Source organism: Amphibalanus amphitrite, unplaced genomic scaffold (assembly GCF_019059575.1).
Source record: "Amphibalanus amphitrite isolate SeventyFive unplaced genomic scaffold, NRLGWU_Aamphi_draft 000084F_arrow, whole genome shotgun sequence".
NCBI lineage: Eukaryota > Metazoa > Arthropoda > Thecostraca > Balanomorpha > Balanidae > Amphibalanus > Amphibalanus amphitrite.
Window position 1 is genome coordinate 1,088,223 of NW_024881580.1, and position 22,510 is coordinate 1,110,732.

The 22,510-nt window shown below is 51.9% G+C and overlaps 1 protein-coding gene across 1 annotated transcript; it reads right to left on the reverse strand.

Annotated features, from left to right (window-relative positions):
* Positions 1-931: 931 nt before the first annotated feature.
* On the reverse strand, positions 932-22,174 carry LOC122379765 (early endosome antigen 1-like). The gene is made up of 20 exons (XM_043362205.1): positions 21,884-22,174; positions 15,517-15,664; positions 15,021-15,172; positions 14,385-14,501; positions 14,102-14,197; positions 13,826-13,920; positions 13,477-13,603; positions 13,080-13,156; positions 12,677-12,806; positions 12,176-12,307; positions 11,647-11,798; positions 11,048-11,198; positions 10,545-10,775; positions 9,979-10,167; positions 9,534-9,749; positions 8,965-9,165; positions 8,474-8,647; positions 8,063-8,246; positions 7,644-7,819; positions 932-1,695 (listed from the first exon to the last, which is right to left on the reverse strand). Exons 1-20 carry the CDS (start codon positions 21,923-21,925, stop codon positions 1,471-1,473), a joined length of 3,015 nt encoding a protein of 1,004 aa, XP_043218140.1. The 5' UTR covers positions 21,926-22,174; the 3' UTR covers positions 932-1,470.
* Positions 22,175-22,510: the final 336 nt, after the last annotated feature.

Below are 22,510 nucleotides of genomic sequence, written 5' to 3' on the forward strand. Positions count from 1 at the left end.
TCTAGAGTCTATAGATGCAGCGTTTTGTATTTGCCGATTGCCGAACTTGGTACAGAGAAGCGTCCCTCCAGGGCCGGTGTCCCAGTGTAATGAGCTGCAGTGGGTGGAAGGGTGGACGCGTCCCTCCCAGGGCCAGGGGCGCAGAAGGCGAGCCAGCTGTCAAGCACGCCGCCAACCATGGCTCACCGGCGCCCGTGACACCGCTCAGGGTCGGAGGAAGCTGTCCAAAAGGCGCCGGCGACACGGAGCTCGCGCGGGCCAGGCACGCGCCGGCGGCACACCCAGTGTCCTTTTCACCGGCGCTGACTGCAGCCACTCTGGGCACCGGAGCGGTGCGGCGGGGCGGGCGGCAGCTTCGTCACCCTTTGTTCCAGCTCTGGCTCGGGCAGGATCAAGGTCGACTCTTCACTGGACCAAGGTCGTGGCAGCCCGGCCTCATCCTCCACTTGAAGCCCACGCACCGACACGACACGGACTACGGAGCGGTGTTTTGCGTCGTCATCCAAAGTTGTCGCTTCAGCTGAAATTATTCCGTGTCTTTCTAGTGCAAAGGACAAACTTTTGCGCCCTTGGGTATTGGTCAGGTCAAGTCAGCCCCGCAGTGTGTCAATATGTGTCGCTTTCATCCCAATCTCTTCCAGCTCATTTATTGTGCAATGTGCACATGTATGCTTAAAGGTGTCACAAAATATAGGTAAACGTGAGATTGATGGATAATTGGATACTCCAGATGGCTTATAGGTCAACCGTATATTTTTATGAGGCATACACTTAAGTTTGTACTTTGTAACGACTAACGCCTACTCAAAGCAAGAGAACGCTTCTCACCAAAGTCTTACAACCAGCTATCGGAGCCTTTTTCAGAGCCGTATATAGTTTCCGAATCATTCCGTTCGCGCTGCACCAACTCACTGACACAATACATCCAGCATTATACACACGGTCATTTGTATTCCAGATATCAACACAAGATTACTGCCCATAGCATGCAACCAAAGGTACATATATAAAATTCAACAATAATAGGGGACAGGTGAGTTACCGTGTCCCATAGCGCATTGAGTTAGGTAGCGTGTGCAGAACTGCGGCCGGCGGCAGTTGGCAGCGTGCGCGACCGCGAGAGGTACCCTCAGGCAGAGGTCTGACCGGCGCGCGGTCAGTCCCGCAGCCTGACACCTCGGATACAGCACGCCACGAGCCACAGAAGCGTGCAGACTGCCCCAGCGAAGCTGCGTCTTAGAACGCGTACATCGTTACAAATCGGTCACAATCGAACAGTTAAGCACGTAAATACATATCTCATCTTTATGGTATACCGATGTCGCTCTTTAGAACCCCTTTCAGCCCCCAGTGAGTACACCACACATTGGGGACAGAAAAAGTCCCGCTGACGCTGGGCGTCATGGGGGGGGGGGGGACACGCAGCCGCCATGGTACGCCCGACGATCCTAAAAGCTCCATCCCGGCCGTCTATTTGGAGGTCACCTCTGCGAAGCACGGCTCGCACACCCGCACCGGTTTCTTGCTGCTGGGTAGTGTGGCGGTGCGTGCGCTGCAGTCTTTGCAGAAGATCTGTCCACACGACCGGCAGTGGTGTTTGCGCACGGTCAGAGTGAACTCCCGGTCACAGCCGTGACATACGGTCACCAGAGAGTCGTCCGTCCACTTGCGGTCCTGGGCGCGAGCAGTCTCCATCTGGGGGCGAGAGAGACATAGCTGGGTCAGCACTGGGCCAAACAGGTCACTTGGGTCACCGCTGGATTGGATGGGACTTCGCAAGTCCCCACTGAATCCCAACTGGCCCAAGTAGGTCAGCATTGGGACATCACTGCGTTATTTAGATCACCACTCGGTCAAGCGGGTTGTAAATGGGTCACTTGGGTCATCAGTGGCTCAGAAAGATCACCACTGGATCAAAACTTTACCTTTGATTTAGGGACGACTGGGTCAGACGAATATTGGCGTTATCAAATTATGACGGAAACATTCATTCACCCAGCTGTGCGCAATGCGCATATGGTTCAGGACCGCAGCGGCCACATGTTAATGAGGATTTGGAATTGCAGGATGAGACAGGATAATTGCATGACATAGTAAACGCAATTACTAAATTGGACATAAACGTGATATTTCTGGAAAATGGAATGGAAACATGCCAGTGATTACGAATGACGACAACATACCACTAGATATCGTGGGAATAGTGCAAAGAAAACCCTTGAATTTGTTCTTGCTTTTTTTGACACGACTCTACTGCGGGTCGCCAGATTCTCCGGTAAACTAAGCCGCACGCACGATGGATATGGCATCATCAAAAATTAAAAGCTGGTCGAAGCAGAAAACACAGCTCTGGGTTGTTACCGTGAGCTAACTCGTCAACTGCCTGTTGGTATTCTCGGTGACGCTAACAGCGCGGCAACTTTTTATTCTTACGGCAAAATCATTAGTGATACCTAAGCGTGGCTATATTTGGAATCACGTTGTTGAGCGTAAATCGAAATGAAAAATAATAATAATGAACTGTTAATCATACCAATTAAAATTATCTTAGGTCATTGCCACCAATGGTTTAGTATCAGATTTCACGGATTATAATCTGACACCACGGACAGATTTAGGTGCAGGACGCCGGGTGGACAGACAGACGGACGGACCCGGACATTCCCCGCCGGGGCGTCGAGTAATTGGTGGGCGCACACGCTGGATGGGTGGTTCGCTACCCGCACCGGTCGGCGGCGGGCGGCTGACCGCGGACGCTGGGCGGCGCCCAACAGGGACACGGTCCGTGACCACCCCCCGGGCGCGGCCGGTCCCCCCCCCCGCCCCGGGCGCGGCGGCTGACCTCGTCCTATCGGCCAGCCCAGCCAATCATACACTAACGGTTCCCGGTATACCCGCACCCGACAGTTCGCCGCCCATACAAAGGGTGAGTGACATGGGCCGGAATCCCATCTGCAACCGGTGGGCATCGGTCAACGATATTTCCCCGTTCCATCAAAATGAGTCAGCGACGTAGGTAGGTTAGGTACCTACCCTTTATGAAACTGCATCAGTTACCCAGTACCACGGAACCAACGATATCGGTCAACATACCCATACCTACATCCGTATCGGTGAACTCACCACCCTAGCATCGCTGATCGTTCAACCTCCGAGCGCTTACGTATGTATGTAGGTATTCCTAACAACATCAGCCAACGTACGCAGCGTCGAATCCATAATCAACTGTGCAGCGGCAGGGAATAAGTCTTTTACGCCGACCCCCAACCAGGTTATTCGCGAAAATATGAAACATATATTGTCGAGCTTAGACCTTTAGGTCATCTAAGGTCAGGTCGCCAGTACCACGTCACGCTAAATTACTTTAGGAAAAATAAACGTCGCCCTAACTTCACCGACTGAACGATTGCTAACGATTGAGACTGATTTGAGAGGGGGTGTATGATACGAGTCCTGGATTCTTGGTATCGAAGACCAAAAGTCGGGTCACATTTGCAGCCTATCCATAATGAGTCAATGAGGAGAAATAATAATGTGCTCCTTGTCATCAAATCTGGGAGAATCACTAAAAATAGCGCATTAACACGTCTTATTACATGAATGTTGAGCACATCCCATTCTTGTTGCATATCACCTAAGACTATAGTAGCAACAATACGAACCCATACGTTCCCCATGCCCCATTTAATTTGACATAATTATAGTAGCAAAAACAGAATAAAAACGACAAGCCAGAAAGCACACTAAAGGGGCGTATAACACGCCCTCTCAGGGAAAAAGCATCCATGGGTGAACATTCCAGACCGGTGTCCCCCGTGCCACGCGCCGCGGCGCCGGGCCCCGCCCGTCCCACGCCCGCCGGGAGTGGGGCGGCGCCCATTGGGTGGCTAATGAGCCCCCGATATACCCACAGTCGGGCCGGGCGGATTGGTAGGGAAGGGGGGGGGGGGGGCGGACGCCGCCCTGGGCCAACGGCCTCGTCAGAGCCCCGCCCGGCGGCTCGGCGGCCGGCCGGCCGGGCTGTCAAGCGTGACGCATCGATGGTCCGCCTATGTATGACAGATCAGACACGCCTAATGGCAAACCTATACAACAGTCTAAAGACTCAAACGATATAACCGAGCCGAGATTCCCAAATATATCACCTGTAGCACAGACCAGATGGATATGTTAGTAACTATGTTCATATCGCACATAAAGTTTATTTTATGGCATCGCACGACAGCATATGATACGAGCATAAAAAGACAAGAGCCAATAAGCTCTGGAAACATTATAATAATGGCAAAAAGATGGAAGCAGTAAAACGCATAACCAATAAGCATGCCCAAGGGCTGTCTACCATTCGCGGACATTCCACCACAACGGCTTGTCCGTTATCTATCGCCCTGAACTGCTAAATGACTGATCCCAGCCTCATCCCGGCCCGATGTCCGCCACTATGTAGGCGCTGTGATTGCGGAGCGCCGTCGCTCTGTGTCGCCAGCCGACCGTGTCCGCGCGGCACAGTCCGCCCCGCAGCGCGGAACTGGGGCGGAAGCTGACCGCGGCTCACGTTCAGCCGACCGCACCACGTACCGCTCCCGGATCTAGCGCGGACGTGTCCCGCCGACAGACCACACTGGCTGAGAGCTGGCCAGCGCTCAACAGTGTGACGGCTCACAATGAGGTGATGGGAATGTGCGACACGTTTTGGGTGATTGCAGACAATCTCAGCTATTGGACCGTTGTGTTGAACATTCTTATTATAGTAAGATTCTTAAAAGAATGAAAAATAAGCAAAAATGGATTTCACGGCAGACAACTAATTACGACAATTAAGACAACACTTTTAATCTTGAATCTTATTTACCTACTCGGGCGGAATACTGCGGAAGATTACTAAAAGTGTTTGACAATAATAACGAACGCATGCAGATGACAGGCATATGTATTCGGAGGTAGAAGTATAGTTTGCATAGTACAAGTTTCTGCACCACGCCTTCAACTGACAAGAGTCAGGTCCAGTGGAGGGCCCTGGGGCGACACCGAGCCGGTGACCGACGGACAGCTGATACCGGTATAACCCCGACACCCCTGTAGTACACCCCTGTAGTGTAGTACACTCGAGGGCAGATTGATGTTCTACAACTCTTTATCCACCGGGTTCCTATGGCTCAGCATTGGCAGCAGCCGCCTGGTACCGGTAGACTGTGCCGCTTCACTTACTTGTCAAGCGGCACAGCCTACCCACACCGTATGACACCGGTCTGGGTCGGTGCACCGTGGGGACTTATGCCATCCTAGCACGACATAAGTGGCAAATACGAGTATTTTGATATCCACTTTTTTGTCATCCATTTCATGTAGAATTGCCCAGTGCATCCATACCCGACCTTAAATCCTTTCAAAAACGATTGCTTACACCTCAAAACACCTCTCAAAGTGTAGCATTGCGCTGACCAGCATCCTGCTTCCCGGATATAGCGAAAAAGCACATGACAATGAAACGCCCGCTCACTCGTTTCCCTGAACAGCAGCTTAAAGTTGCGATATGTTTTCATTATCTGTGTTTTATTAGGAAGATGATGGTATAGGTACACGAACATTTCCAAATATAAACCAAAGTAATCATTTTCGAAAGAAATGCTAAAAATGTTAAAATGCTTTTGATTCCGGGAGTTGAATCAGCAAACTGTTACCCTACACAGTTTGATACGCGGTGGTACGCGTGGAAACACATATCAAAATGTTCTCCGATAATTTCTGCATCGGGGGCAACTCTCATTTTTTGCCGAAATTTGTCTAAACCAGTCACTATGAGACGTCAAAGCAGACGGTGACGCGTGGTTTCTTACGCCCCGCCGGGCCGCGCCGCGGCGGGTTACCCGACCGTGGCACACCGCCTGGGGGGTTTCCGGTCAGAAGGGGTTGGGAGGAGGGAGGGAGGGGGTGATACCATGTTGACCTTGTTATTTTCCATCGCCAAATATTGTTTTTGGATAAAACAACAACGCTGTTGCAACGCTGCGTCTACATTACTGGCACCTACAGTCAATGTTTACCTTACATGAAGATTCAGTTATAGAGCTTTGATATAGGCAAATCGAAAACTGATATAACTTCGTAAAGTGGGGGTGTAGGTTTTGGGGGTGGTGATCACGAATTTCATGTTAGTTTTGATCAATGATGATCTTTTTCATGCAAGGTGGGGTCAGGCCAGGCCCGACGATTAGGTGCCCTGCCGCCTATCCATAGTAGGCAGGTGTCAAACACTACTAATGGCTTCGTAACAGGTTAAGTAAGCACCAAAACTTCTCATTAAAGGTTTTAACGGATGTTAAACTCGAAATTATCTCCAAGCACTCATCTAGAAAAATGCTTACTCGGAAAGGTTAACTAAGGTCATCTAAGCTAAATGACCTCGACCTAACATTCACATGACCTTAAACATGCCAGGAACAAACAGCATTTCATATGTTGGAGCGTTAGCAACCACAACAAGCGCCGATAATGTGCGCTCACATGCGCCAAATCGATAGCAGCCTAACCTGGTCGGGAGAAACAGGTCATATGTCAAAACTTATGAAAGTCAAGGTCAAGGTTCATGTATAAAATTGACCGACTCCAAGGTATAGAAAGTTTCGTCGCGTTCCAAAACGTCGGGCACTCAGGAGGGTTAGAACCGGGCTTGCCCCACCGGTCAGCTTACGACACGAGCGTTCATCCACTGAGCTACCGAAAATGGTCCCCGGCAGCGCAAAACAAAATGACATTCACCCGCTGACTGACAATGACAGTTTTGTGACATTTCATTGCGTTTGACCGCGACGGGTAGTCGTTGGTCTCGGTAGCTCAGTCAGGACACGCGCTAGCGTCGTAGGGTGACCGGTTGGAAAAGCCCGGTTCGAACCGTCCCAGGTGCGCGACTTATTTGCTCCTAACTAGTTGGAACGGTTTGCTATTGGTGGCTGCGATCACACATTAGAGGAACAGTACGACTTGCTTAAAGTTGGGGCGTTGGCTGCCGCGCTATCCAAAAACCGCAGTTCCCACGTCTCTGGACGATTGCTGTGAAAAACAATAGACACCAATCTGCTCAATCAAGGCCTTAATACCAATATGTTATACAAAATATAGCTCCGAACCTCGATGCACGAGTGACATAAGTTCCATCGGCTGTCCCATTGCCACGCTTAAGTGTGTCGTAATGTGCATTGCAAGTATGATGATAGGCGCTGTCTTGGGGATAGGACATTTTAACAACTGCTTTAGCACAATTGTTAGGTAGAATAATTGGCGCCTTGAGACGCGAAAGTTAACTCACTCGCTCAGCCGCGCGATAGTCCATGCTCCCACTCCACCTCACTCCCCAGCCCTCGCCAGCCGCCGCGCCGCGCCGACCCGAGCCATGCCTCCGGGCTCGGCCCTCACCGCTGCGCCGACATCACAGGCGGCCCACATCGCCTTCCAGCCACCGACCCAGACCGGTGTCATACGGTGTGGGTAGGCTGTGCCGCTTGACAAGTAAGTGAAGCGGCACAGTCTACCGGTACCAGGCGGCTGCTGCCAATGCTGAGCCATAGGAACCCGGTGAATAAAGAGTTGTAGAACATCAATCTGCCCACGAGTGTACCCCTGAGCGTCGAGCACGCCCTGCTCACCTGCAGCAGCTGATTCTCGCGGGCCAGCTCCTGCAGCGCCGCCGTCGTGTCATCCAGCTTACGGCGCAGCTCGACCACGCTGGACTTTTGACGCTCCAGCTCGCGCTCCGAGTCCAGACAGCGCTCGACCAGGGCGCGACGCTCGTCCTCGGCAGTGCTGGCCTGCGCCTCCAGTTCTGTGACAAACACAAACACATAAACAGCTGCACTGGTCTGCGCCTCCACTCTGCGACAAACAAACACAAACACGAGCTAAACTCAGCCGTACTGGCACTAGTCTCCATCTGCTCTAGGGACGAGGTAAACACATCAACCTGAGTTAAGTAACTTGATTACATTCCAAGTAACCTGGCTCCCAGCACCCACCCATTCAACCAAGCATCAAGTGAGCTGACGTTCTATCCAGCGGTCTTACGTACCGAGTTTATCTCCGAGAATCTCGTCCAGCCGTTTCTGCAGCTCCCCATTGACGGCTGTCTGCTGCTGCAGCTCCGCCCGCAGACTGGCCAGGCTCTCCTGCAGCGTCTCTACCTGCAGCTCATAGCGCGTCTGGAGCTGTGTCAGCTCCGAGCGCACCCCGGCAGCCGCCGACTCGGAACTCTCCTGCGATGCACAAACGACGCACATGGTGAACATACATGAAGAAAATGATATAGAAATAAATCAAGCTTCACTCCGTGATAAAAAACGAGGCTTCACACAAACAATTGAAAGAAGGAATGGTGCAACAGTTATAAAATACATAGTACATAACTATAGTTTCAGGAAGTTATAGTAAAGCATCAAGCCAAATGACATTGCATATCATGATACCGAGCGGTACTACTGACCAGTCGGGCGGTCAGTTCAGTTTTCTCGGTCTCCAACCGCTGTCGCTCGGCCTTCAACTGGTCCCGCTCCTCAGTCAGCTCTGTACAGCGTTTCTCCTTATCAGTGACCGTCTCCTGTAGTCGGACTGACCGCTCCTCGGCCGCCTGGGTCGCCGCACGCAGTGTCGCTGCCTCCTGGGATCGGACATAGATGCGTCAATATTTGGACGGCATCGATGTTACAAACATAATCAATGAAAGTTGTACTGTAGGCATGGCAGTAAGGCAACAAACATGTACGAGTAACTGCAAAGTCAGCGTCTAGGAATAGAAAGTCGCCGAATCGGGCGAAAGAAGTGAGAATGCCTAACCAAAGCGTTTAGCAGAAGGTAGCGTATCATACGCCACAACGGCCCAACTCACCAAGTGTGACCATGGCAGCCCGGTACGCCCCTCCACCCAACAACCGCGCCCACCGACCACCTTCCCAGCGCCCCCGATCTCGCTCTCACCTGTTCCTTCTCTGCCAGTTGCGTTTTGGAGGTCTCCCGGAGCTGCGCCAGGCTGCTCTCTGCCTGTAGTTTCTCGGCCTCGAGCGTGTCGCGCGTGCGCTGCAGCTCCTGCTGTCTCTGCTCGGCCGCCGCCAGCTGGGTGTCCAGCTCCGTCTGACGGGTCTGTGCGGCCGACAGACGCTCCTCCAGCGAGGCGGCCAGCTGTTCGGCAGAGAGAAAAGAGGAGTCAATACCAAACGGGAAAGGAGCTGACATAATATTTCCAATACGGGACACAGCTGAGGAGGAGTGTCATATCACAGCACAAGTCACAGCTGAGGAGCTGGGATTATACCACGGTGAGAGACAAAGAGAAAACACTACGGCACAAGACCCGTAAAAAAACGAACAGTCACTCCCTAGTAATTTGACCGAGCTAGAGGTTGTTTTTTTTTCCTTACGACGGGAAGTGCTTTCATTCCGCTTTCATTTCGCGAGTTCATAGCGAGATGGAAACCTGAAAGGAAAGCACAATCTGCAGAACGTGTTACACAATCGGTTAGAACGGCCTATCACCGACTGCGATTCACCTGCGACTTTTCGGTGACTGTTTCTGAGAGAGTCTGGCAGCGGAGCCGACTCTCGGCCAGCTCTTTCTCGGTCTGCTGCGCCGTCTGCTGGAGTCGAGTGTTCTCGGTCCCGCGCCGCTCCAGCTCCCCCCGTGCCTCCTTCAGGTCGGTCTGAGCAGAATCCATCTCTGTCCGCAGTGAGGCCAACACGCCACTGGTCTGCTCCAGCTCAGTGCTCTGCCAAGCAAGCAAAATCAGTCAATGATATTGAGATACAGTACAATACGAGTATAATAAAAATGGCAAACACTGCTAAAGTATATACAAGCAATAACTCGACAACAGTCTTTTGATGACGAAACTTTGTCCTTGGACATTAGTGTAAGCACGTAGTCAGTGTGTGTTCGACAATTGTGTCTACAACTGTCCAGTGTGTGCCTGGTATGTGCTCGCAGTTGCGACTCGCCTGCCGCTGCAGCCGCTCGCTGAGCTGGTCGGCCCTCCCCTTCTCCTCTGCTGCCGTCTGGTCAGACTTCGTCAGCCGCTGCTCCAACTGATCAGCGCGGCCACGCTCGGTGCCCAGCTCCGTCTCTAATTGTTTGCAGCGCTCCTGGTCAGTCCGACGGGCCGCCTCCTCCGCCGATAGCTGGCGCACCTGGCGGAACGGGGAGAGCGCCACCCCAGTCAGTGGGCTACACACAGCGACCGACGGGAGGGCAGTGTGTTTTAACGGCTTTGGACGGCCTATACAGTGAGACAGCAAACACAATGCTATTAATTGGAACAGAGGAGCTGTGATTGAAAACACTACAGAAACGGAGGGTCAGATCCGAGGCAAGATGTTGTCTGTTACAGCCGAAATTCAGCCAAGGACACCGTCAAGGGCCTACCATTGCATGTCAGCTTAGACATAACTGTTTCGAACGTCTTTGTCCGAGGAGTACACTCCGCGGTGTTGTAAAAAAGCAGTGTATCATGCGCTGCAGTTACCCCTTCCCCCCACCTGTCACAGCTATGTATCGTCACTAATACCTTCTCCTCCAGGTGTTTCTCGGTCTCTGCGAGCGAGCCGAGCGCGGCGGTCAGCCGGCCGGCGGTGTCTGCCAGCTCGGCTCGGAGCCGGTCGCCGTCCTCCTGCCGCTCCTGCAGCTGGCTCTGCGCGCGGCTGAGCTGCTGCTGGGTGGACTCCAGCCGCGCGGACAGCTGGTCAGCCTGCTCAGCCGCCTGCTGGCGGTGCTGTGCCGCCGCCTGGTGCAGACTCGCCTGTGGGTGCAACGGAGAGGGTGATGACTGATGGCAGCGCTCACAGCGACCGAAAAGGTGATGTTAGTAGACAGTAGCACAGAGGCATAGACAGAGGCAATTGAAACAGCGCCGATTACTCAACTACCGTAGACTATCTACCAGTAACTGAGCTCTCCATCTCCCAATCAAGTGCCCACTTCTATAATCCACCATCAACCAATCTCCCAATTATCCCCTCAAATTTCTGGCCTCATGAGAAGCGATTATTAACAAATATTTAGTGGACTGACGTTTTGTGCCTCCAGCTGCCGGATGGCGGTGGCCGCCGCTCCGTCTCCGCTCTCGATCTTGGCCTGCAGTTCGCCTAGTTCTGAGCGGAGCCGCTGAACCTCCTCTCCAGAGGCAGCCAGCTCGGCCTGCAGCGCCGCCAGCTTACCGTCCCTGGCAGATGGACATACATGGTCAATTGACAGGCTCACAGACCAGCAGACCGACCAATATGCATGCATGCATGTATGTATGTATGTATGTATGTATGTATGTATGTATGTGTGCATTTGCATCGTGCAATCGGTCCATGAACACATGGCTATTATGGTTGACATGTCATAAAAACGGAACATCTGGATTCACCTGCACAACTCACGCACACACAATAGACAAACAGACGAGGAGACACACGCTCATAGACGACCTCGGCCTACCGCCCGGCGGCAGCATGTAGCAAAGAATGGCTTGCTGCAAAATGAAGTGGGTGGGAATGCATAATGTTAAAACATAGGTTGACATGTTATAATTTCCAGCCACACACAATCTGCCATTCCATGTCTGTAGTGACCCCTGCGTAAAGTGTCCATGTCACCTCCCCTCGAAAGCGCTACTCACTAACCTGTCCTCCAGTCGTCGGCTGGCCTCCTGCAGCCGCTCGTCTTTCTCCCTGCCGGCCACCCGCAGCTGCTGCTCGCTGGCAGCCGTCTGCTGCTGCTGAGAGCGCAGCGTGTCCAGCTGGGTGCGCAGCTGCGCAGACTCTTGCTCCAGCTCCTACCAAAAGACAGAGACAAAAATTCAACTCCAGCTATGCTCACAAGCCAGTAAGTCTGATTATGCAATGCCATTCGAGGAACGTACAGCAGCACAGGGATCGTCGCTGCAAGTCGTATAACTCGTTCGGAAGTCACGGTAGGCGACACAGCCTCAATAATCACAAATTTGACATTCGTCCTCGAGCCTACGGTAATGTCTTCGTTCGGGGTACGATGATGCTGCTGTGTTTCTGACTCGGTCTCACACAAAGCCACGTTTTTTGACGATCGTCATCGGTCGATCGGGTTGGCACTGCAACGCTCACGACCAGTGGCCTACCTACGACTGCCGCCCCCTCTATGCATTCTGTGCCACCCCCGCCGCCGAGCGCCCACCTGCAGCCGGGTCTGGCGCGCGTCACCCTCCGTTCGGGCCGCCTGTCGCTCCTGTCGCTCCCCCTCGAGCGCCGCACGGGACGCAGCCAGCTCGGCCTCCAGTCTACTGACCGCCTCTCGGCTGGCACTCAGCTGCGGAACACGGCACGGATCATCGGTCAGAGCAGGCAGTCAAAATCAGAACACAGCTAAGAATAAGTTCAACTGCGTAACGTTGCATTGAAAAATTGACGACGACGAAAAAAGAATCTGTGGACATTCAGGGTGAAAAACGAGATACATAATATAAAAAGCCTTATTCTTGAACAGAGTAGCACAATCTTATGATGACAAGTGGCAACAGAGGAGGCATGGAATCACTGGCGGCGACTGACTGCCAAAAGCACATCTGTGTATTCAGCAGCCTAAACTGTCAAACGACGCCTACCAAAGTGTCCAGTCTAAGGCTGCCACTGTCCTACCAGTGTCTAGCAGCCTGCTGTCAGTGTCCGTTTAACTCACCTGTGTGTCCAGCTGCTCTCGCTGCCGCTCGGTCTCGGCCAACTTCTCCGTGGCTCCGTCCAGTGAGCCCATCGTCTCGTCCAGCCGCGACTGCAGGGTCTGACTCCGCAGGGTCAGCTGTGCGGTCAGCCTGCAGCGGACGGAGAACAGTCACAGTCAGAGTCGATAAACACCGTCCAGTGTCAATCGGCACAAACTGGGCCAAAACAGAGCCTTATAGATATCGTAATCGCTGGCAGAGTCCTAAGGGATTAACGAACACTGAAGATCCGTCGCGCCTGTACGATCATAATAAATTTTGGGTTTTCGGGGTGCTCTGACTATAAAAGATTGTCATCGCTGCATTTTAGTTTCTACGAAAGCAGTAAGGTGGTTGACAACTGCCAAATCTTTCCATACGCACCGTTCCACCTCCTCCATGCTAGGTATGTCCCCGGAATCAGGCTTTTGGCCCCCTTCTTCCAGATTTTTACACTTGTCCTGCAATAGAAAAAAAACATATGAGACAATAAAACGGCAAAGGAGTATAAAAAAATAAGTCAACAGCTTCGTTTGAGATTTAGACCTGGAACGAACTGACCAAATTAGAATACCGAACCGAACCACTGGTCTGATCAACATAAACTGAATGCATCTCAGCCAGCACCTACCCTGAGCTGCTGCAGCTCCGACTCCAGCTGACGGCTCGGTATTTAGCTGTCAGCAGCACCTACCCTGAGCCGATGCAGCTCCACCCCTAGCCATCGACAACACCTATCCTGAGCTGCTGCAGCTCCGTCCCACACAGTATCTGCCCCTACCCTGAGCTGCTGCAGCTCCGACTCCAGCTGACGCCGCTCCTCCTCCTGCTGCCGCGCGGCGGTGTCCATGAGCTGCTGAACTTGCACCAGCTCCTGCCGTAGCACAGCCGCGTCATCGGTACTCTCTCTGGAAACGGGGACACATTCACAGTCTTTTCTTCGCGACATCTCTTTTTCACGATTCTTCACCGGACGTTCACGCTCTTTTACATCTAACTAGTTAGCTATCTAGTTGGAAAGTACTTCTCACTCACTCACTCACTCACTCACTCACTCACTCACTCACTCACTCACTCACTCACTCACTCACTCACTCACTCCTCCCTCAGTCACCCACTGATGGTCTTACTTGAGTTTCAGCTGACTCTCCAGCATCTGCACGCGTCCGTTCGCCTCGTCCACAGCAGCGCTGAGCGCGGCCTTCTCAGTGGCATAGCCGCCGGCCTGCAAAGAAACCACAACCAAACATAGAGTCATCGCGATTCCATATTGAGTTCAGCATCGGGAGCCACCAATTTCCCCACAAAAAATATCAAAAGTCTCCGACACCAATTAGTGTATGAAGAAGTTCACAAGAATCATGTCGATATAGTAAACGCGAGACGTTTCCGGTTGCCCTGCTGACCTTTTCTTGCAGAGCTTTGTAAGCTTGCCGGAGAGACGATATGCTCTTCAGAGCCTCGGTGAGCTGTTTCCGGAGATTGGCGACCTCAGAGTCAGCCTGTAAAAATCAGGAGATCAGCTAATAAACAACGGATAACACCTCACCTAATGCAAAAGGAAATAAATCCAATGATAATATGACACAGTTCGGGCTCACGGCGCTGATGGTCTCTCGCAACTGGTACTGGTTGGATGTCGCGTTACAAGGTTCCCGTGCCCGTTTGTAACCCTTAGTTCAAGCTAACCTGAGTGTCAGCCGCCGGCCGCTGGTCGCTGGCAGTCCCGTCGAGCTGGTTGACCTCCACCAGCTGCTGAAGGCGCGCCACCTCCCGGCGCAGCTCGTCGCTGTACCATCGCTCCTCCTGCACACGATAGGTGGTGGGGTGTCGACTGATCAGAGCCCTGAGACGGTCAGATGACAGGTGTTACACGGAGCACCAGTAATTCCAACGGGATATCATTTATCATTCATTGAGACTGACAGCCTCTAAGAACACTCGCTACTCGCCGTGGAGATTGTCCTACGTGAATGTATGCATCATGTATGTTTGGTTGTATCGTCTTAGTTTTGATCAGACAGGCTTTCCATTCGACTTTTCTTCCGTTCGCTGCGTACTATACGCGTATTCACCAAGAACTGCAGGCATCGCATGGCGTGAAGAGGCAAAGACAGTAGGCACTGCAACGATCTGTTCCCTTCCTACCCTCAGTTATGTGCTGTCAGCAACACCGGAGCTGTCCCTACTGTCAGTGGGGTGCTGACTGCTGAGTGATGAGGTCGGCCCCATTGAACCTTCCCTACCGTTAGTGATGTTCGGCCCCATTGAACCTTCCCTGCCGTCAGTAAGGTGCTGAGGTCGGCCCCATTGAACCTTCCCTACCGACAGAGACGTGCTGAGGTCCGCCAGCTCGTGCTGCAGAACCTGCACGTTGTCCGAAAGGAGGCCGGACGGGTGGTTCTTGGTGAAATGCTGCTCCAGGTCGTCCGAAGACGTTAGCCGGGCCTTACACACGGGGCATAGGTAGGTGGCCGCTGTCGGTAGAGGAAATCGACAACTTAGAGTTAACGCTGCACGTGCGCCATTGAAATCAATCATTTTTACAGGTGCAATTGGAGTGAAATATTATAAGCGGGTCGCACAAAAAGCATTGCCCATCCTGTTTTCTGGGAACATCAATCGAGTCCCTCAAGCGTGCACACTGCACACGTTATCTCGACATGTTGCAATGATGCAATCAATAGGAGCTCTCTAGCTCAACGGCAAAAACGATAACAACTAGTAGCAGATATCATATCTGTCTATGCGGTAATCCAAAGACAAGGGTTAGGAGCCGGCGTCGGACGCTAGCTGGTAGAAGCACACATTTACCACGTACACGGGTCGAGGTGGGCCGTCTGGTCGTGCTGCTGTAGCTCCTCGGGACTCGGGAAGCTTTTCATGCATGTTGGGCAGAGGAAGCCCTCGGCGCCGCCGACGGGTACATCGCTCTCTGACGAGACAGACGCCGTTCGGCCGCCCTCCACCTGACGGATAGAGGGCAATAATGAGCATTACCAACAGTTGAATATGTTTAGTCTTAAAATGTGTCGCTTAGTAAAGCCGTCTGGTACGAACATGTTCATTGTTCATTAAGCATTAATGACATCAACTGCCGCAAGAATGAACCCAGGCCAATCTGGCGGTTTCTAATTCCGCCTCTCCCCCTGCCCATTTGCTTAGTTCATGTGATATCAACATGGCCAAAATTTGACATTCATTTTTCTATTTGTCGGCTTACCTATCACAGAAAAGTTTTGCAATGTGTTGTAGACTGTTTTGTGTTATCTAAGCCAATTTACCCGCTACGGCGTCAGTCGAAAAACATATTCGAACTTCGATGACCTTCGTCATTCACCGATCTCAGTACCTACCTATCGACTTCGTGGAGAAATGGCCTTAATGCTTTCGAAGGCACTCGTCAAGAGCTATCAAGCTATTTTCCAACTTTTCTGTGCACCTTCCTTCCTCTTTCGTTTTTCGATATCAATCTGTGTGACTTGCTCCCCCCCCCCATCAACACCACCATTTCCACGGTTTCCACCATTCATCGAACACCAGATAGATACAAGTTTTAGGTTGAATACAGGGAAGACATTTATTCCACTGAAAATCGCAGTCAGGTCGGAAATATCGAGTAGGTGCAACGAACACCAAAATATGTGCACATTTTGATAAACCATGCGCCTTGCAATACAACACAAACACACACAAAACGGAAACATTGTAACACGCAGTCGTACATAACCCGAAGCTTTGCAATCGTAAAAAACATACACACACGCCAGGTACGAGCAGGGTACGAGATCATTTCTACAACACGGTTTCTTCGAAACCATTCTACTAGTGCAACTTTTTAATGAGATGTGGCATCTCGAAAGACGTGCTTGTAAATACTACGTTGTCTAGTGTCTATCTCTTCCAAGTGACTCTCTCGCTTTTCTACCAGCACCATCGCTCGCAGCTCTAACTAATGTCGATCCAACAAGCTAGCGAGACATCGACCCAGTACAACACTCAGCCTTCACATTGACAAGAACCAGTGCACACAAGCGATAGCAGACACTCAGTGCCAGGTCGTTGACAACTAACAGCCAGTTCTCCGCACATCACCAGAAGTCATCTTCCTCGGTGCCACCACCGCCAGTGGCCCCCGATATCTCAGCCCCGGACACGGACCGCTCCGGCGAGCCCACTGGGGACGCAGGCGGTCGCTCCGCACCCATCAACCGTCTTTCCTCAGATTGCTGGTGAGGTGAAGATGAGTTCACTCTCTCAGGCGATCCGTCACTGAATGGTGGAGAACGGTGAAGAGCAGCTGCTTCAGATCCGGCCAGGACCATGCCGTCTTCTGACGGGCGCTCCGGCGAGCTGACTTCGCCGGCCGAGTCCCACCCGGGCAGTTGGGGACGACGACCTGCTTCAGACGACGGACGCCTGTCAGACGACGGAGAACCGACCCGAGGAGAACCTGCCTCATCCACCGCGCCGCCGGGCTGATCTGTTTCAGCGGTGCCTGAGAGAAGGAAGTCGAGGTGTGCGCTCTCTGGTGGCCCTTGCTTTGGACTGAGGGAAGGTTGATCCGGCGATTCTGGATGATCCCTTCTCTCCACAGATTCGACGGGAGAATCTGCGGGAGATCGCCTCCAGCTAGACACGCCATCTTCATCCAACGCTGAGGAAGCGATAGCCGCACGGGGCGGCTCTACCACTGATGCTGTTGAATAAGCCTGCTCTGTTGCGGTTGATGGCTTGGGTGGTTCACGCTTAGCCACATTCTCTTCAGATACGTCGTCTGAGGCACGTGAAGCGATACCCGTTTTCCACTGAGAATCAAGATCCACGCTAGTCTTCCACTGAGCATCCAGATCAACGACAGGCTTCCATTGATCGTGTGAAGCCTGGTCAAACTCCTTCTGCACATCCACACTTTTGTTTGACTTCTGCTGAGGATCGAGATCAGAGGTCGGATTTGACCCAGGAAGCTTTGGCAACACAGGCTCTTCAACGTTGCCAGGTAGAGATTCGGATGCTCCTGCCGTCTGAACTTTTGATCCTTCATTTGAAATAGCTCCCTCTTTCTCCACGACAGTTGGATGTCCAGCGGTCTCGTACGATGCACGTGCCTCGAGTTTCTCAACGTCTTTGGTCTCAGATTGTGGAACATGCACGCCCTGTGCCAGTGAATTTTTAGATTCCTGTTGATCACGCAATGGCAAAGCCACCTTTCCCATCAGTCCTGAGTGAACATCGTCCTGTTCCACATAATGTCTTTGGTGCATTTGTTCACTGGGTAAGGCCACACTTTCATTGTGACCCTCTTGACGATCACGAACGGAAATGGATTCAGGTTTCGCTTCGGTAGTTCGAGATCCAGCCACCGCATCTCTGTCGCTCAGTAGACTGAACAGTCTAGAGCGACTGGGGCTGGATGTGCGCGTGCCCTGCACGACCGGACGACTGGGTCTGCTCACATCCGTCGGCGTTTCCTTCTCTGGGACCATCACGCACTCTATACGTCCGGCTGGTGGAACAGAACGTTTAGAAATGGCCGACACACCGGCACCATGTCTCACGGGTACATCACGTGTTGGCGAGCCTTCGTACGCTCGATCTCTTTCGAGACTAAATCGTTGAGCAAGCGCCCTTTCATGGCTGCTGCTTCTGGGACGTTCTGCCGCAGCCCTACTGAGGGCTGGTACCGACCTCACACCAAACCCTGATGCCCGAAGTCGCATTGTTTCACTCTCAGTGATGCCGCGATATCTCGTTTGTTCACTGCTTACATCACTTTCAACAGTCATCCGACTTCTCTGCAGGACGGCATCTATTCTTTTGTCCCTTGGCAAGGGGGCCGCGGGGGCAGTATCAAGCCGGGTTCTTCGATACCTTTCTAGCTGGCTCTCACCTCCCGTCAGCGCACCATCCTGTCTGTCAGCCATACGTTCAGGGGACTGTGAGACAGGCTTTCGTTCCAGTAACAGCTGCGGCTTCACCTTGTCGAGCAAGCGGTCCAGTTCAGCACGTTGCCTGGCTGTCTCGCTATCACGGAACTGACGAGACAGCCGTCCCGCCGCGGCGGACATTTCTCCCAGTCTACTGCGGGTTGATGCAATGAGAGTGGCCATGTCTTTTTGTTGCTCTGCAGAGGACGCCGCCAGCGGTAATTGTTCGACGTGTGGAGGATGAAGACTCAGAAGTGGTGAAGGGTGGGGATTGGTAGCTAAAGGTCGCTCGGATTTCGTGTGCCCTGCGAGTTGTGTCCTTCCAGCCAGCAGCTGTAGTGCACGCATCTGCTCCTCGAGTTCGCTGGCACGCTCCGTGAGACTCTCCAATAAGAGGCGCTGACGCTCCAGCATCACGTCTTTCTGCACACCATCTTCACCTTCATAACATGGGTGACGTGGCCGTGCCGCCCCTGCCTGGTTTCGAGCAGCCCGGTCTGGGGATGAGAACTGAGAGCCAGAGTGACTTGTTGACAGGTTGGCCTCACACTCGGCGACACGTCTCTCCAGATCACTGATCAGTCTGCTTTGAACAGTTTCATACCTAGATGTAGCGCTGGCAATACCTTGAGGCGGACATAGCGTGGAACGGCTTCCGATGACCCCTGTCGGCTGACTTGGGACGTGATCGCCACTGACAGCGGACAGCTGGCTCGCTGCGGACGGACCTCTCATAGCAGGCGACTGTTGTGCAGATCTAGCCCTTACACTCTGCGGTGACCTGACGTCGCCACTGGCGAACGGATGCGACTGGTCAGTCGCATAGTGTCCGTGCAACGGCGTCTGGCTCCGTCCCGAGACAAGACGAGGGTCGGAGAGATTCACACGGACTGGTGACGACGTCAGCTCGTCTCGAGAGTGAGCCAGTGCACCAGAGGATAGGGCAGTGGCGTTCTCAATTGGCTCATCATCTACTGCGTCGAAAGTCACATTCAGTTTTGTTCGCTTGGGTGGGGAAGCATGGGTATCCCTGAGAACCTCAGTCAAGTCAGTTTGCGAAGCCCTGTCGCAGTGGCCATCACTGACAGTCTGAGTGGAGCAGTTACACTGACTAGCTAGCGACAAATCTGCTTTCGTACCACTATTAGCCATCTGTTTGTAAGAAGTCTCCAGCCTGTCCTTACTCTCGCGAAGAAACGTTCGCTCCTCTGACAGTCTGGCCAGCATTGAGTCTCGTTCAGCATCCAACTTTTGTCTCTCGAGCTCCAGTCTCTCTTGATATGTCTGCTCCAGTTCTTCCCGCATTGCGGCCAGTTGTCTTCGGTAACGTCTCTTCTCTTGCTCCTTGACTTGCTTCTGCTGGTCAGCCTTGAAGGAGGCAAGCTGGCGAGCATATTCCTCCTGTGCTCTGTCGTTGGCTCTCCTCCGGTACCGCAGCATCCGCAGCTCCAGTGAACCAGGCTCGGCTCCCTCAGTCTCACCTGTAAGGCAGGTCTGTTGAGGCGCTTGTTCAGCGTTACATCGTGTCGGTGGTGGACATGTCGGTTCAGTACACTGCAACAGAAGCATCAGCAGCGGCTGATCGCTGGCAGCGTATCGCTCGAACGTACTCCCGCCTGTGGCGACACCGAGCTCTTTCAGCACCCGATCAACCTCGGCGGCGGAGAGTCGCGCCTGAGGACCGGAGCGCTTCAGACCGGCCTCCGCTGTCACGACGGCCAGGGAGAACCAGAGCTGGAGGTGGCGGAGCAGGTCGGCCGCCAGCAGCGCTAGGGCCGGCGCCGGCGCAGGCGGGCCACCGCACCCGGTCAGGGTGACCAGTCGGTGGCGCAAGAAGGCGCGCAGCTCGCCCAGCAGTCCCTGGTCCTGACACCAGAGTCGCAGCTGGCCGCGCAGGTCCGCCGCCAGTCCAGCCTCGGCGGCACCCGGCGCCTGTCCTGGCGCCGGCGCACGGCCCGCCATCAGCGCCCCTGCAAAGGCGCACACGGCTATCCTCAGTGAATGGAAAGATCTTGTAGAGAGCGTGCTTAGAAGCCATCAATTGGTGCAGAGGTCATCTTGGAACAGCACAGGCTCCTGAGGCCAGAGGAGCCATCTTGCGCCAGCTAAGTCCTCTTGAACAGTCATGATCTTCACCTGCACAATACAGATGACCAATGATCTGACAATGACGTCAGATAGCTAATGTGCATTGGTATATAATGGCAAATCAGCTTGAAGTATGCACAGCTAAGAGTATGAAACATGTCGAAGTCAGGGCCTCCAAAGATATCTTATTGCTGTAATTTTAAAAGGGCTCAGCTGTTGATTAGGTTGGGATGACTGTTAAGTGTTAGGGAAGCCCATGGTGCCATAATGGACCTTGAATCTCTTTGAATCAAACCACAAGGCTTCAAAATGCATCTTGTGAATGAGGATGTCATTATAATGTCCTTTTAACAACACACAACAATATCTAAACACCATCAGGGACATCAGCACACTAAGCCTGGATAGCCAGCTGCTGAATTACCTATGTCACTGCCAGAAGTTAAGCAAAGCATTTCTTATTAACTTCAAACATTTATCTCAGTAGCAAAATCAGGCTTCTGAGTGCAAAGGGGAAAGGACACTGTCCCAATATCATGAAAAAATAAAATAAAAAGGGAATAACACAAAAAACACCTTTATTACAATCAAATCAACTGCCACTTCTTCTAGTCCCAAGCATTTGAACTCCTTGGGAGGAATTGGTAGAAATAAGGTCAGTTATATGAGAATCATGTGTGCTAAGGGTACCACCAAGCGATAAAGAATTATTGTATGACTAAGAAACATAAGTAAATTATGTATGTAAGCATAAAAAATGCAATTAAAAAGAGCATTTAAGCATGCAATATAACATAGCATTAGTCTGCAGGGGATAGGGTGATATACCAACAAATAAGAGGCACATCAACATAAAATTTTGATATTTTTATTGCATGAAAATAAAACTTCACAGCTCAAGCTTTTACATGAAAACTTAGCTCCACGCATCACAGGATTGCATAAAAAGGCGAAATATCAGGATCTTTCAGAATCTAAAGAAACACAAGTCACAAGGAGTAGGAATGCTCCCACTTTGTCTGAATCAAAATCCACCAAGGACGGATCTGTTTCACTAAAATCAGCTGAAATAATCATCTAAGTAATAAGTTAACTGTATATTTTGTTGCTACCCAGGTGTTTTGCAAGTGTTCTGCAACTTTCCCAATTTTCATGTTGATTGAATTGACTTACCCGATCTGTGATATTCTTTACAATATTCTTGATGTTGAACATCTTGCTCTTGAAACTACAACCTCTTGATTAGACCAAGGAAGCGCCGGACATTAAATTCAAATTAATTCATACTGCCATCCACCGCCCTCCGCCCCCCATTACAACTTCCGGCGCGCGAGAGCGAGCTCCCGATGTTGATCAAGGATAAAGAAAAACAAGCCCGAGAAACGTCTAAAAAGCAGGCAAAATTAAGAGACCAATCCATGCAGCGAAATAGCCCCCCACCCCCATCAAACAAAAGTAAAAGCCGAGCCAAGTAAGTTTCTCAGCCTAGATAAGTTTTTTTTTTGCAACAAAAACCGAACTACCCGATATATGTTATATAATTGATGTAGCTATGGGGTCAATCTGGTATGGAGGGCTCCACGCTCACATGAAAATTGGTATCGATTTTTAACACAAACTTCGTGTTTCTTCATTATTTTCACTCCTCCCATACCCGTGATTTCGAAAATCGATCATTAAAAAGCGTTAACCACCTAGGTAGAAAACTGTGGATTAGTTGAACGGTCACTTTTTTATTGCATATTACCTAACAAACTTGTTACGAGAAGCAAGCTGTAAGTAAAAGCAATGCTTTTTTCG